The 14,996-nt window shown below is 46.1% G+C and overlaps 1 protein-coding gene across 1 annotated transcript in view; it reads right to left on the minus strand.

Annotated features, from left to right (window-relative positions):
• LOC144153577 (salivary peroxidase/catechol oxidase-like) overlaps window positions 1-14,996 on the minus strand; it is a 45,348-nt gene that overhangs the window by 22,295 nt on the left and 8,057 nt on the right. The window contains exons 3-11 of the mRNA XM_077685207.1: window positions 14,146-14,406; window positions 13,111-13,254; window positions 7,562-7,688; window positions 4,835-5,043; window positions 3,581-3,751; window positions 2,559-2,738; window positions 1,258-1,359; window positions 1,057-1,164; window positions 198-395 (exon numbers count right to left, since the gene is read on the minus strand). Coding sequence (XP_077541333.1) covers window positions 198-395; window positions 1,057-1,164; window positions 1,258-1,359; window positions 2,559-2,738; window positions 3,581-3,751; window positions 4,835-5,043; window positions 7,562-7,688; window positions 13,111-13,254; window positions 14,146-14,406 — 1,500 coding nt within the window. The remainder of the gene's footprint in view (window positions 1-197; window positions 396-1,056; window positions 1,165-1,257; window positions 1,360-2,558; window positions 2,739-3,580; window positions 3,752-4,834; window positions 5,044-7,561; window positions 7,689-13,110; window positions 13,255-14,145; window positions 14,407-14,996) is intronic.

The raw sequence follows: 14,996 nt of genomic DNA on the forward strand, positions 1-14,996 counted from the left end.
GGAATTCTCCCTGGCTGGTGAGTAGGCCCCGTCAAGCCTTCAAACTATTTTTCGCCCGTTTCCCGAATTCGGCCGGACTGTTGTATCTCTATACACGCTGCCTTGGATAAACTTCGGCTTGGACTTGAGCAGCTGCGCATTGTGCGCCTCGAGAGGGGCCCTGCGGGCACGTGTGAGGCACGTAAAAAAGCACCCACCGAGAAGGATGGGCAGGAACTCGTTGAAGGCGATGTGCTGGAACTCGGCGGCCACGATGCGCCGGGCCTCCTGGTAGAGGATCTCGTCCTTCCAGCCTGGGTTAAGCCGGTGCAACTGGCCGGCAACTCGGTTGTGCTCACGCAGCCACAGGGTGTGCATGGCCGTCAGGCTGAGCTGCTCGTTCACGCGCTCGTCTCCTGCGAACCAGGACGCGTCCACGCTGCAGAGCTCTGCAGGCTCACAGCGCTTACCGGAAAGCATTTACGAGCGTGTGAGGTTGAAAGTTGAGGGTAGCTTTCCGGTTGAAACGAAAGTTGAGGTTGAAACGAAAGTTGAGGGTAGCTTTCCGGCAAGTTATGGAACATACATTATACTCTAGCTGCACCGTGGTGTACATTTAAATGCAATGCCATGCATCGACGTGAGATGTGGTGCATTTTCTAAATTGGAAACAAGTGTTGAGAGAAGTTGGGCAGTTGTCTGCACACTGCATATATTGTGGACATCCTCTGTGCTCAAACATATAAGGATGTTTGCAACATTTCCGAGTAAACGTTTTTCTGGGTGATCTCTGCCCATAGCTTAGCAAAGATGAAGAGCCCTCAACGCGGTTCAGGGACCACATTGGCCGTATGCACTGGCACACATGCACACCCCATTTTACCACCTAGTCTGGTTTTTGTCGGTGTGCTTTAAAACTCAAAAAAGGCGAGGAAATGGCTAAATGAGGAGAGCCAGCTTCTTCCAGCGAAAGTAAGGGCCAAATATCGGTGGGTGCGTGAGTCGCCAACCAAGCGTATACACTCAAGAATCTCGAAAAGACGTCTGACCGCGACGATTACTTGCACAACAGCGCACCTGCCCGGAAGCAGATGAAATCGGTTCCCTGCTCGTTGCACTCCTGGGTGCTGTCAGTCTGCCGGGGAAGCAGCTCGTCCCTGCTGAAGGACGTGGATGCCAGCCGACCTGCAAACGATCCAGAGCAGAAGGTTTCAGTCGAGGCTTCCTGAGCAACTCCCTTTCTTTCTTGTTTTTATTGAACCGAGTGGGCTGCCATACCATCTCGGAAGCTTCGCAAGGACTTCGCTTCTTCCTCTGTCGAGCCGTAAATGTTGGACGCATCCATGTATGCCGTGAGCTGGTTCAGCTGCTCACGAGGTCCTGCAGGAACGGGTGCGATTAAGGAAACAGCAGGGATGAAGCAGCACCTAACGGCATAGTCGGTAATTTTCTGTGTGTGTGATAGAGGCGAGAAATGAACACGCCCATGCATGTGGGCTACTGTTTGATGCGAACACGCGAAATTGTTTTGTTGGAAACCTTCCGCAACGATTTTCGTAAATTTTATCTGGCACCAAGCATTTGGGCTCAACTAGCTTATCTTCTCAAAGCAAAAGCTTGGAAAGCCTAGGAAAGCAATGACTTTCCTCCAAAGTTCGGTGTATCAGGGCGGAGCGAGTATTATTTAAATCATGCTTTTTGTGTAGCTTCCTTGTCAAAATTTTTGAACGCTCAACGCTAAACGTTTATAAAAGTCTGCAATTCCATTATTAACGACTGAAACCGTTTTGGCAACCTCTGTCACCTTGACTTGTTACGCACTACCTTTTGATAGCGATCCCAAGTGGCTGGTTCGGAATCCCGGCTTTGGCGGCTGGTTTGCTTGTGGAGGCGAGAGACGAAATCGCTTGTTTGTATGCGATTTCGGCGCACGTTAAAGACCCGCAGCCGTGGTCGAAAGTAGTCCGAAATACCCAAATGCGGCGTGCCTTATAGACTAGCTCTAGTTTCCGGCGATAAAACGCCTATGTTATTGGTCGACTTTTTACTAATAAGACGTGCTTCAGATTCGCCTGTAAATGACTGCATGTAATGTATTCGCGTGTTCCTACACCTTCGTTTGTTGTGTATCCGCGTTTACGTTTACCGAGATAGAAATATTCATTAGTTCGCGCATAGTTTTTGTCTTTTGTACTGTGTTTTGTTCACAAAATGCATCGTATACCTAGCCGTAATGAAGCTTCGACCAGTACGGGTTGCCATTTTCTTAACCTCAATGATAACCACCCCGAAACTTACACCGCACACTGCTATTATATTTGAGGAATGCATTTAAGAAAAAAAGATTACTAAGGCAAATACAAGAACAAAAAACTGCAGCTACCATTTGAAGTTTTTGGAGTTTTTTTTTTTTCCTTCCTACACGGACAAATTCTTTCAACCGCTTGCAAAAGGAACGAACTCCTGACACTATAGCCAGCATTAGACAGCTCTCAATGACAACTTTTACAACAGGTAACTGTGTACATGGGCGCCAAGTGTGGGAGCCGAGGACGGGCCCGCTAGCGACATGTGCTCACCCAAGGTGCACTTGGGCCTTGGAGCCGGCACCGAGCGCACAAACTCGAGGCAGCGCAGCCTGAACTGAGCGTAGAAGTGGTCGTCTTCGGGCAGGTCGATCGGCATGCAAGCGTAGTGGCGCTTGGTGGGGTTAGACATGAGTTCTTCGTCGCAGCAAGTGATGGCGGAACCGTTGCGAACTGAAATTGTGAAAAATTCCGGATTTAGCGTATTGAAGCAGCACAAGAGGAACAAAGCCAACCCCCTCAAGTTTTCAACGCCATAGCACTGGGCGTTTCGTACATGGCGTCTAGTGAAATCAGGCTGCAGCAGTCAGAAATTGGGAAATAAAACGCTCGCTTTTGAACTCAGCAATCAAAGTGCTTTGGCCACCTTTTCCCACGCATGGCCCCGCTACAACATGCCTGAGTCTATGGGAAGCGCAAAAACATCATGTAGACCATTGAAAAGTTTCAAAGATGTGCGCTACTTAGGTGGTTGAGGGGTCAGTCGATCGGGAAATCAAAGCCCTCATTTAAATGAGCGCCCGCCTTTGTAACGAAGCTAGAAGAACTTCAACCAACCAAGGTTTTAATAAGTCGTCTATCATTGTGTATACTGCAGCTACGGAACCAGAATTGTCGTTTGCTACTACTGCGTTAATAGTTGAGTAGCCTTCAGAGTGTACAGCGAAAATTTCAACCTTTTTCTGCCATTGCACTATACGGTAGCATCCATACGGTGAGGGAAGGATGTACGGCGCAAATGGACGAACGTCTTAACAGCAACGGTACCTGGAACGGCATGTCTCTGTCGTGCTTGCATATAGGCAAAATCAGTCTCACAGAAAGCACCGTTTGCTACATACCGCTTTTCGCATGCAAGGAGAACCTTATTTGATAAATGAATATCATCATGGTCACCAACAAGGCAAGAAATAAAAAAAATTGCCAGGTGATACGGGAGGTAAACGGCTACCCGAAATTTCATTAACAAAGAATGGACACGCTCTTGTGGTGTTTGATGATGCCGTGTTACTCACAGCGCGACACTCCGGTGAGCGTGAGGTCGTGGTCGACAAACTGGGCGAACTGCATCAGCATGAGCGTGTTCCTCTGGTTGGGGAAGTCGGCGTCGGGATCCGCGGCCACGGAGATCTTCCTTGGGTTGGGCAGGGGCCCGCCGTCGATGCTGACCCGCGGAAGCGTGAGACCTGCGATCAGGGTTTGATGCTCGTGACAGGGAAACGATTTTTATGGCACACGAGGATACTTCTCAACATACTTATTTGCACAAACCAGAGAACACACTGTCGGTGGAAATAGTCTCGACGCAAGGTTGTTCGTGAAAATGTACGATCACAATTTTTAAATGACACGATCATTACGGGGAAACTCGGAACAATGTTGGTAATAAAGGCGCGGCCATTTGAAGTTTAATATCGGTATTCTGTTCCTACTCCTTGTTATCAGCACTTTGAGAAGTTGTAAAAGTGCCAAAAGCCCGCCATCCTGCGCACCATTTGTGTGCGTTGTGTCGGTATAGGAACTTAATCGCTGGGCTGGCTTCCAAAATTACGCTTGTCGTAGTGTGTGTGAGTTAGTACACTGTTTAAAACACTTGTATGCTTCAGCACAACGTACGCGAATTATCGGTAACAGCAATAGGAGGGGCCAAGCAAGCCAGTGTGGAGATCTGGCATACGATTTAATCCAAAAAATGTTGCCGGGATTGACAAAGCTGTTTGCACGCAAGGTATCTCAAGAAGCGCGTGCGGTGGGCGTTGGCTATCATTCCGTTTTTAGCGGGGAAGCAACGCCGCACGGGTTGGCCAGTCACCAGCTGCTCTTGCAATATTTTACGTTGAAACAGCTTTGTGAATCTAGGCTTGACTGCACTGTGGCGCTACACAATGCAATAATGACCTGTTCCATGCGGGCTTCACATCACGGATCATTTTTTATTTTAGTCAAATCATGTGGCTGGCCTTGTTATTAGTCCTATTTGCTCTTTGGATGCAGCGATTTATCGCTTAGGATTTCTGTGGCGAGGCAGACAGATCCAAGGAATGTTTCTGCACCCAAGGCTCACAAATATATCCTACTATTCTGGAAGAGAAGCACCGCAGGAAGTTTCAGCCTCGAAATCTCGGTTCTTCTTAGAGAGCTAGCAAAAGCTCAGATGATCTGCGAAGTAGACATATAACGTGCGTATTTCACAAAACACTCTGGTACAACATCTAAACGAATAAGGCGTTTTTCTAAAATGACGCTGCGGCATTGAAAGATGGTCTCACCGTCAGCGTAGTTGGGTGGCTGGAACCTCTCGAAGGCGGTCAGGGACTTTCCCCACTCGCGGTTTTGAAGGTTGTTGCAGAGCCCATCGGGGGACCGGTACTTGGTGGACGGGCAGCGAGGAATCTTCGGGCAAGCATCGGCAATTACCGTGTTCTGGATGTTGAACCGTTGGAGGCCATCTCTGCCTTGCGTCGAGTCCAGATTGAATCTGCGGAAGCAATAAACGCAGGGGTGCTACGCCCTCAACGGGAATGGTTGGGATGCTTTGCTAAAAGCTTGATTGACATTGACGTAGGCCGTTAAGAAATCCCAAATTTCAAGAACTTTGCGTAGCGAAGAGGTCCTGAATTGCGCTGAGGGGCTTGTAGGCCTCACATTCTGTCAGCCTCGCTTACCTATGCGACATTCCCGGATGAAACACCGACTCTGGGATCGCAGTGAAAAAGAATCATAAGCCTCTCAATGTTAGTCATTATACCTATTGAATGCAGGCAAAGGGGAACTTGACATTTATGTGCGCTGGATTGCTATTGCCTTGAAAGTATAGGCGGGGCAATCAAGACCCCTTCTTCGAGACACCAAGTATTATGCTCGCTGTACTAACTAACAGTTATTGTTTTCGTACGGACCTGCGACTTAGCAACCCACAAACAAAATGAGTTCCCACTGAAAACCTTATTCACTACTACGCCGTAGCAGTTCTAATTGTATGTAATATTTTGTTAATGCCGGAAGCGTTACTAAAAAAAACATGTCAAATATTTGACGTGCGCGTGCGAATTTCCCCCCGGAATGTGCAGTGGTGTTCTGATTGCGCTAATTACTGCGCTGGGAGCGAAATGACATACTACAGTTCCTCATTAGAACCTGGATTAGAATTATAGCTCTTCAGCTCAGGCGCCACTGTCTCTCGCGGCGGTGAGAAATCATCATGACCTTCATTCCATTCCACATCAAGTGTCCCTGCATCACCCCCAAAACACATCAGTTTTCCTTACCTCACTCCCGTATGTAATAACACACTGTAATGCACTCAGTCCGATGGCTCATTTCCACCGCAAAGCACTGAAGTGACCAATCCATGCCGCCAAACAAAGCAAATTCGGCGAAAGGCAGCAACGTGCGCGCCGCTGACTCCAAAATACGGTCTGCGCTAGAGCACTACGTGATGCGGAACGTCGTGTTTGCACTGCATGGCACCACGTCGCAGGCTTTATAGTCGAATCGCAATCTAACGCAACAGTCAAATCGTATGCTCGACAACTTCATTCGCCTAATTTGGTTTGTTGGTGACATGGATTTTTCATTAGAGGGCATTGGGTAAAGCTGAACCACAGGATTGTCTTAGAGTGTACCAGCATTATTTAGCTGATTAAAATGATGGTGGTGCCCTTGAAGATGCTTCTTGTTATCCTCTTCTTCTTCACCTTTATGTTATTATTATTATTATTATTATTATTATTATTATTATTATTATTATTATTATTATTGTTGTTGTTGTTGTTGTTGTTGTTGCTGTTGTTATTGCACAACGGAGGGAAAGTAGCACACAGCAGTAAGTTGCAGAGAACGATCTGCATAACAACGCCTCCTACATTGTACAAAATATATAAGGAAAAAGCCCTGTCTAAACAAGAAATTATAGTTATCACATCTAGCAACTCGGTATAAAACTGCTGCAGGGAACGCTGAAAAATACCAAGTTCTCCAGAATGACAGTCATACAGATGATGCACTCCTTGGGGAGGAGAACACTTGCCGAGCACTGCAGCAGTATGAGAATGATGGCTACACCTCGTTGCTCTTTGGGGTACGCGAAAACTGATAGGCGAAACTAGCTGCTGGCATGAAATTATATCAGGAAGAAGTTTGTATAGAAACAGGAGCGCTGAGCGGGTTCTCTAACTTGGAGACACAAGTATGGGGAATCTGGGCCCTGCTAAAGCAATGTCGGCCGGCTGAGAAGAAAAACGATGCCTAAATACTCATCGAAATTCCGTCTATACACCCTCTGCGCACTGAGCATTAGGTATACAGGTTCCCTTCCACGCGACAGAGGCATAAATTAGTTGAGAAAGACAAGGCGTTTTGAATAGTTTGAGGCGCGAATTAGAAGACCGGAAGACCAGAAGTATCATGAAAACCTGCATACAGAACCGGGAGAGCGGTTTTGTATGCTACTACTGGTATGTATGCCCTACTACTACGCCTATTGTTCAATATGTTTTTGCGATGGATCAGACATTAGATTCTCTTAATCGTGTAATTTCGGTTAGATGACATTTTGTATTTCCCTGTAAGCTCCTCTTTCTTTTTCTTGTTTTTTTTTAATTGATGGCCTACCTTGTTAAGTGTTGATTTGTCAGCTGCTGATGTATTTCCGTGCCGCCTTTTTTTTTTCTCAGTCCGCCAGCACAAAGGCTTCGGCTGTTCCTGGGCACTTTAATAAAGATTGATTGATTGATTGATTGATTGATTGATTGATTGATTGATTGATTGATTGATTGATTGATTGATTGATTGATTGATTGATTGATTGATTGATTGATTGATTTTGCTGGCCTGATTAGAATTTGCGCCGTTTCTTATTGCATGTTCTCGCCTCGTAGTGCCCCTTCCTAACCTTTGTCAGGAAGCGAGGCATCTTTTTGGAAAGGACGCTAGCTAATTTCCCGCGCTTTATCGTGCACACTTAGCAGCGATACAGGTTCGTGTAGCGCACCCACCTTTGAGCCAGTTGCCGCGTAGCTTCGAGTCCGATGAGACCATCCCTGCCAAGTGACTGTACAATGGGCTTGGAGCCGAAGAAGGCGGCGTGCAAGGATGCGGTCGTGTGTCGCTTGGCGAAGAGACCTGAAGGCACACAAAAGAAGGATTCAAACCACATGAGAAGCTTAGGCGGTAATTTGGATGTTTGTAGAAACAAAGTGCCGGTAGCCATAAAACTGCTGACGGGCTCCTGAAACGGCGGGTCGTAGCCGGGGCAGGGTACCTTTTAATTTAATGTGCATTGATTTGCCAGATACGAAACGTAATCGGAATTTGTTTGGGATCCCGTTTTGAAAAACCTCATAACAGAGGCATCAGTGACGAAAACAAAAGCACCGGTTGTCGTGTTTTTCGTGTTCGGCTCTATGTCGGTTCAGACAGCATTTTGTATAGAGCGGAGTACGGGTGACGAAGAGAAGCGTTTATTGAGGACACTGGTTCATGCGATTTGTTTTGCATGGTAATGAATTATTGTTCCGTACAATTAAGGCTGCAAAAACATTTGTTTCCGTGAGCTAATATCGTACGGTGACTTACAACGACTCCCTCTCAGCATAGTCAAAACATTTGCCTTCGTATTACACGTGTTAAAATACAGCATTGTGCACAGTAGCAATTGGGTTGTAAGCACCCACATCGTCAGTATATCCACATGATTCGTGCATTGCTTGCACCGTTTCAACAAACAGCCACTCCGCTGCTTTCCCGCCATTAGCAACCGTATTGCGGAACGGATATGAAACCTTTGGCAACGTAAGCTACGCGGCAGGGAGCCGGCGAGAGAAATAAATCGAAACACTCGCCGGGTGTGTGTGTGTGTGGCAAACAGGCTAACCAGAAAGCGTCACAGGAAACACGATGAAACAAGCGGTGTGGTGGGTCCTGATGCGCGCCGTACCCTAAGAGATGGCTGCGGGTGGACTTCACCACAACGCCCAATAACGACCAATAAGCGTGACCAAATGCGTGAATTTTGCTAACGACAAGACCCAGCATGCGATTAGAGTAAAAGAAAAAGAATCTGAGCTGGGACACAGCCAAATGCATGCATGTGCGCTGATCTACCAGCGTAAATTCGTTTTTTCAACTTTAATTGAATCCTTCACCTCATCATTCGCAAACTTCGCACATTTGGTCACGCTGATTGGTCGTCCTGGGACGTTGTGGTGAGGCCCACTTGCGGCGATTTCTTCTAGTGTAATTACGCTCTAAGTAAATTCTGTGGTTCAGCTTCACCGCAATGCACCCCATTGTCCAATCCTTGCAGCTAACAATAAAATGTCTGCGAATTGCGATGTCGAGCATACGAAGTAGTTCGCGGTCGCTGCTGGGGCGTGACGCACTGCAAGTATGACGTTCTGCACTGCGCAGTGCCACAGCGCAGATCGCATTTTGGAGTCAATGGTATGCACGCTGCTGTCATTCGCCGGATTTTTCTTTTTGGCCGTATAAATTGGGCGCTTCAGTGCTTTGTGGTGCAGATGAACCACGGAATTGCCTCAGAGTGTACTCCTTCAACTTTACAGGCTATTAAGTCGGCATGGTGTCCAAAGAGCAAGGGATCACCCAAAAATTAATATATGGAAGTGCATATGTATCATGCTTAGCCTTCTTCTATCTGAATTCATGTATACGGTTAGAAGTCGTTCAAAGAGAAATTTATTGCAGCCAAGTTAGGACTATAATGTCGCGCACTAAGGAACATCCCTTTATTTCCACACCATTCAAACGCTCCTGAGTGACGCGCAAAGTTGTCATGCGCAGTTAGAATTGAAGGTAAATGCTTGCTTTGTATGCACTATCGTGTTTAAGGTGTGGTCGACTAGATTCAGGAAAGTCGGTAGCCATCCTTTGTAGCTCTACGGGGAGGAACGTTGAAAACTGATGAACCAAACGCCCTCGAGATTTATGCAAATCTTTCTTGCAGAGCTGGTGCTCAGGGTAAAAAAAAAATGGCGCAGCTTGCACTAGAGGTTCAAAGCTGGCGCAACAGCGGATCTAAGGGTCAACCTAGCTTCTTCAGGTTTTGCTCAGTTTTGCCAGATTTTGCTAGGCTTTGCTAAGTTTTGTTAGGTTTTGCGGTGTTCTTGCTAGGCTAGGCTAAATTTTGAAGGTTGAGGCCAAGGTTAGCCGTATTTTACAAGGCCGTTCTAGTGTGTCCCCCATACTGACAGCAGATCCAAGGAGGAAACAAGCTAGGTCGACCCCTAGCTCCACTGTTTCTCCGGCCCTAGAGCAAGCTGTGCCAATTTTTTTTTTCGCTTTTTAGTAGCTCAAAAAAGGCTACCACTTTTAGTGATATAGTTAGGGGTGCGCATACGCATATGCCCCTCGTGTTCGCACTCCAGCAGGCGCGAATGCCGACTTCACTTTTACAATACCTATCTGAAATAATGCAATTATTACAGGCGGCGCAGTTTCTTTTCTTGGTATATATATATATATATATATATATATATATATATATATATATATATATATATATATATATATATATATATATATATATATATATATATATATATATATATATATATATATATATATATATATATGTATATATATATCAGGGTGTCGAACCGGAACCGAACCGAACCGTAAACCGGAACTGAACCGATATTTTTGCCGGAACTGAACCCGAACCCGAACCGTTATTTTTTGAGCGCGCTGAACCCGAACCGGAACTGAACCGAAAAAAGAAATAACGGTTACCGGTTCATGCCGAAACGGTTCGACCCTCTGTTGTTGATATTGCACAGTCAATGCAATTCAGGCCTTTTTTTCTTTCACGTACCATCAACTTCGTACTTGCTCGGGTACTTTCCCCTCCCGACAATTGAACACTATCACGCTCTATGTAACAACAGGGGAAATGAATTAGCACCATTGTAGCAATGATCTGTTGCTGCTGGAGGCGCGAGCGTAGTGCAAGCTGACCAAACGAAATGTCATTCTCGGCAGCTTGCAGGGGATATAAAACGACTTTGCCCTTCCCTAGTTGCGACTTCATTGGAGCAATCAGGCTGCAGGAGTGCTCCACTGCGCAACAGCGAAAGCTCACACCCGATGTGTGCAAACTTTTTGCATTTCATAATTTGTTTAAAAGGTCCGACACCTGCAAATTATTAATACTTGACAAGTGTGACCGCAGGAGCTGCTCAGTGGCTAAGCCGTTTGCTAAGCCGTTTGCCCAACTCGCTACATTGCTTCTACTGCGACTCGTTCCGGAGGGGAGTACTGCTGTGGACGAATTAAAGAGCGTCTACCCAAACAGTCCCATATCATGCTCCGCGTGACAAATTTCCCTTTCATTTTGTAACCGCATTATGTGTTATAAGATTCCGCAATGTAGCACACGGAACGATGGTAGGGGTTCAGGCGGTACGATGACATACTGATTGTAATGCCCACTTTCGGTATCGCAAAAGGAATTGCAGTGGTCAGAGCAATAATGCAGTGACTGAGCATTAACTAAAGCTTACTTTTAACAAAAGTGTGGCTAACACATTCGATAAGGTGACAGCTAACAAATTATTCAGGGTGACCAAATATTCTAATTCATTGGTAGTATTTATGTGCCTGTTGTAGGATTTTTCTGTTTTGTTACAAATATAAAAAAATGTGCGCCATTGGTATTAAGCGCTGGTATTTGAACGCGCCAGTACGCAGGACTAAATTTAAGGCTTCAAGGTTAGCGTGATGGGTGATTGCATAGCGACGATTGCGATTTCAACAAAAAAGGAAAGGACAGAAAATATATCCCACCGTCATTTGTCTTGGCGGTGGCTTTATGAATAGTCGCTGGGACAACATAATGTCTGAGCGAGAAAGAAGGTGGTAAATCGTCGCCACTTCATTTGTTTTTCTAATATCTCGTGATTGTTTAAAGTTTGCCTTGCAATTGCGCCACTGCCCTTGGGGAACAGCAGAATTTTGAATTTTTGTTTGTGTTTTGACTTGACGGTCGTTTTAAACTAGTAAATGTTTTTTTCTAATTTCAGTGATAATTCAACTCGTCGAACCGGTTCGCGAACCGGTTCAAGCTCCCGAACCGGTTCGTGAACCGGTTCGGTACGTGATTTTGTCGAACCGGAACTGAACCGGAACGAAATTATTTCACCCGAACCCGAACCGTAACCGAACCGGTATTTTTTTCGGTTCGACACCCTGATATATATATATATATATATATATATATATATATATATATATATATATATATATATATATATATATATATATATATATATATATATATATATATATATATTTGCGAATGCCGCCGGTCTGGGCTAAAGCTTAAACAGCTATGCTGTTAAAACTCTCTGTATGGGAAATTTCGCCTCCATGAAGCGGTTGCACTGGGCTCTGAAAAGAAGCGTCGTATGCCTGTCATCGCTGACTGTTCAGTAGCCACATTGTTTCTCCGATGGCAGCGTCGGACCGAACATTCACTGCTTTGATGAGCCTATAGGTAGCACTTTGTTTACGGAATGCGACGTGCTTGTATAAAGCAGTTGGCTTCATCTGTAGCTGCATATATCTATAAAAGTTCAAGCACGAATACTGGCAACGTACAATCGTGGAAAGTAACGCAAATTTTTATCTTAACAGGCATGCGGCAATAAAGCATTACATTATACGCTTCGTCCAGCTGGCACTCCTAATGTATTCGTTTTCGTGAAACTTTTCATGGGGGTTGTAAAATAACGAGTTCAGACAGCGATTAGACTAAATATATTGACTTCGCTGTGACATCCCGCAATGCCAAACCATTTGCTTGCCTTACGTAGTATTATAGCGTGGACTATTCGAGTCTACGGGTGTGATTTGCGTCGTTACTGGCCTACATTGCCCTGTCGATCGCAGTGGTTGGTCTGTTAGCTGCGTTGGGGTAACGAAAACCCCCATATGTTTCTTGCAATGTAGGTTGCGCCTCACCACAACTTATATGAGGGTCCAATCATTGGGACCAAAGAGGCAAAGTGGGCCAGTGACTAGCTCAACATGCTATTCCGCTCAACAATGAGATCTGAGCTGTGACATTATGCAATGCAAGAGGGACGTTCTGCACGATGTGCCGTCATGGGGCAAGTGAAATTGTTCCAGTCCGACCGCACGGTAGCCCACACCATTGGCGTACATTTTACCTTTTGATCACAATTGTTGGTCACTCAGGCGCGTTCGCGTGAAGCGTATGCGCAGGGGTTTTAAGAGTGTCCGTGGGGCCATGGCGGCCCGTTATCATGCAATATTGTACCGCTTAAGCTGAGGGTTACAGAGTAGTAGAGCTACCAGGCAACATGATCAATGACCAGTGGCAGCGCTCACTGAACACAGTAGAAAGTATGACAAACTGCCGCTCAAAATCAAGGTACATACGTCATGACATTACAAGCATACTTAAGGAAGTGTTCATATATCCCACGTAGAACAAAGAAGTAAGAATTCTGGTATTGTGCGAGCCCTTTTATTGAATATTTGCATCGAAAAAAACTCTGCTCACCGTCATTCAGCAGGGTTCTTTCAGCGTCTTCTATCCCGCGAACGACACTGAGACTGGCTCGGCCAGCGATGTCTAGATCTTCCTTGGAAATTTTGGGAACCGCCACTCTTCGTCCAATGAGGGTTACAGGACGGCTCACCGGACCTGCGGGAGAAGACAAAAATTACCGGGAATGCATTCCGTGAAGAAGAACGAGAAATTCCACTGCACGAGAATGTACGTTCCTGGCAAACTATTCGGCGTGGTCGGAATGATTACGGCGCGGTCGGAATGACGAAGCGTATTTTATTGACTGCGTGGGTAGCTCATTGGAGAGAGAGAGAGAGAGCGAGAGCGAGATATTTTTTTGTTTAGGATAGGTTTAGGATAGGATACCAGCTGTCGCGGTAGAAAAAAATTTGGTACCAACAAAAGTGTAGCTAATCCAAACCATTCACATGAATATTGAAGCTTGTAAAACGCCGAGGTCCGTCTCACTATTGGAAGCATAAAGAAAGTCCGCCCAGAATTACAGCAAGCCGTTGCGGCAATTGGATCGCGGGTACAGCCATAGCGTCCCCGCTGGCAACAGTTTGAGGAGACCCATTGCTTAGACCCTTGCGTTGGCCTAAGAGGCCCATGAGTTGCCTTACAATGCCTTGACGGGTATTCTTTCGGATAACGCTGCGTCGCCCGATACAGTGTTTTATCACAGATCATTTAAAGGCCGGCCGCATTTACCGTTGCGAGTCCTTTCGAGTACCGTTACAAACACCTGGCAAACTGGCACGCCAGCAAGCTTATAAGTGGACGCTTTCGTGAAAGCGATAGTATTCTAGTGTTGACATCCGTCGCCGTAGGTATCCACCATCAAAATAATGACTCTACTTTTGTTATTGAAGAAAACGATTTTGGTGGTAGCTGTTGAGCAAAGGCTTTGTTGACATTTGTGTCGTGTGACATTCTTTAGCCTGGTCACAGCAGTAACACGGTTAGACATTCCGGTATGAACTCCGAGGTGGAATGCTCCCAGCTATTTGCGCCAATGTCGCTTACTCTGCCCCGTGGCAGCAGGCGTGTTGAGTGGGCAGCAGACGCGGTTGGCGTCAGCGCAGCGGGAACTGGCGATCTCTTCGATAACGTTGAACTGGAACACGCAGTGGCTCAACGCTTCGCAGACACCCGGCTGGCCGGACGCTGTCTGGCAGTCCGATCGTGGCTGTCCTGAGGCGGCAGCCTGTCTTTGGTTTTGGCTCTGCTGGCCTCGGTTTCGCACCTGGTTGCGGCTCGGTGTTTGGTTGCGACGGTTCCCTTCACCTGCAGAGAGAGAACAAGTTTGCGCGAAGTAGGACGTCAAAAATTCTTCGATCTCGTTAGGAAAAAAGCATGTGTATCCCGTATGTTTTTTTGTAAGTCTACTAATTGGTTTTCTTTTTTAAACTGCTCTTTGGTGTTCCCCTTGTTTATTAATTCTAATTGGCTATAAAGCTAAGATATCTTGCCTGGAGCGGGTGGTGTTCCCCACCTTACGCCTATTTCGGGGGGAGGTGGTAATGGGGGAATAGGAAGAAGAATTGTAAGTATTGGTCTTTGGAGAAGCAGGAGGGAAATAATGTCGTCAGTAAGAGAGACGAAATATGTGGGCAGAATTTTGGGACAAAGAATAAACTAGAGAGAATTAAGTGCATGTATTAAAAGAATCACATAAATGTGAGGATAGACTGACTAGAGCAGCTATGACGCTTTGTTAAAAGAGGATAGTCCTTCTTGGGGTCGGCAAAAGCTGAAATTTCTGTCTGTCTGTCTGTCTGTCTGTCTGTCTGTCTGTCTGTCTGTCTGTCTGTCTGTCTGTCTGTGTTGCCCGAATCAGCCAGTAAGGTGCTGGTGACCCAAAGTTACCAGTGACC

Source organism: Haemaphysalis longicornis, unplaced genomic scaffold (genome assembly GCF_048455015.1).
Source record: "Haemaphysalis longicornis isolate Haplotype H1 unplaced genomic scaffold, Haemaphysalis longicornis Haplotype H1 scaffold_1, whole genome shotgun sequence".
Taxonomy (NCBI): Eukaryota; Metazoa; Arthropoda; class Arachnida; order Ixodida; family Ixodidae; genus Haemaphysalis; species Haemaphysalis longicornis.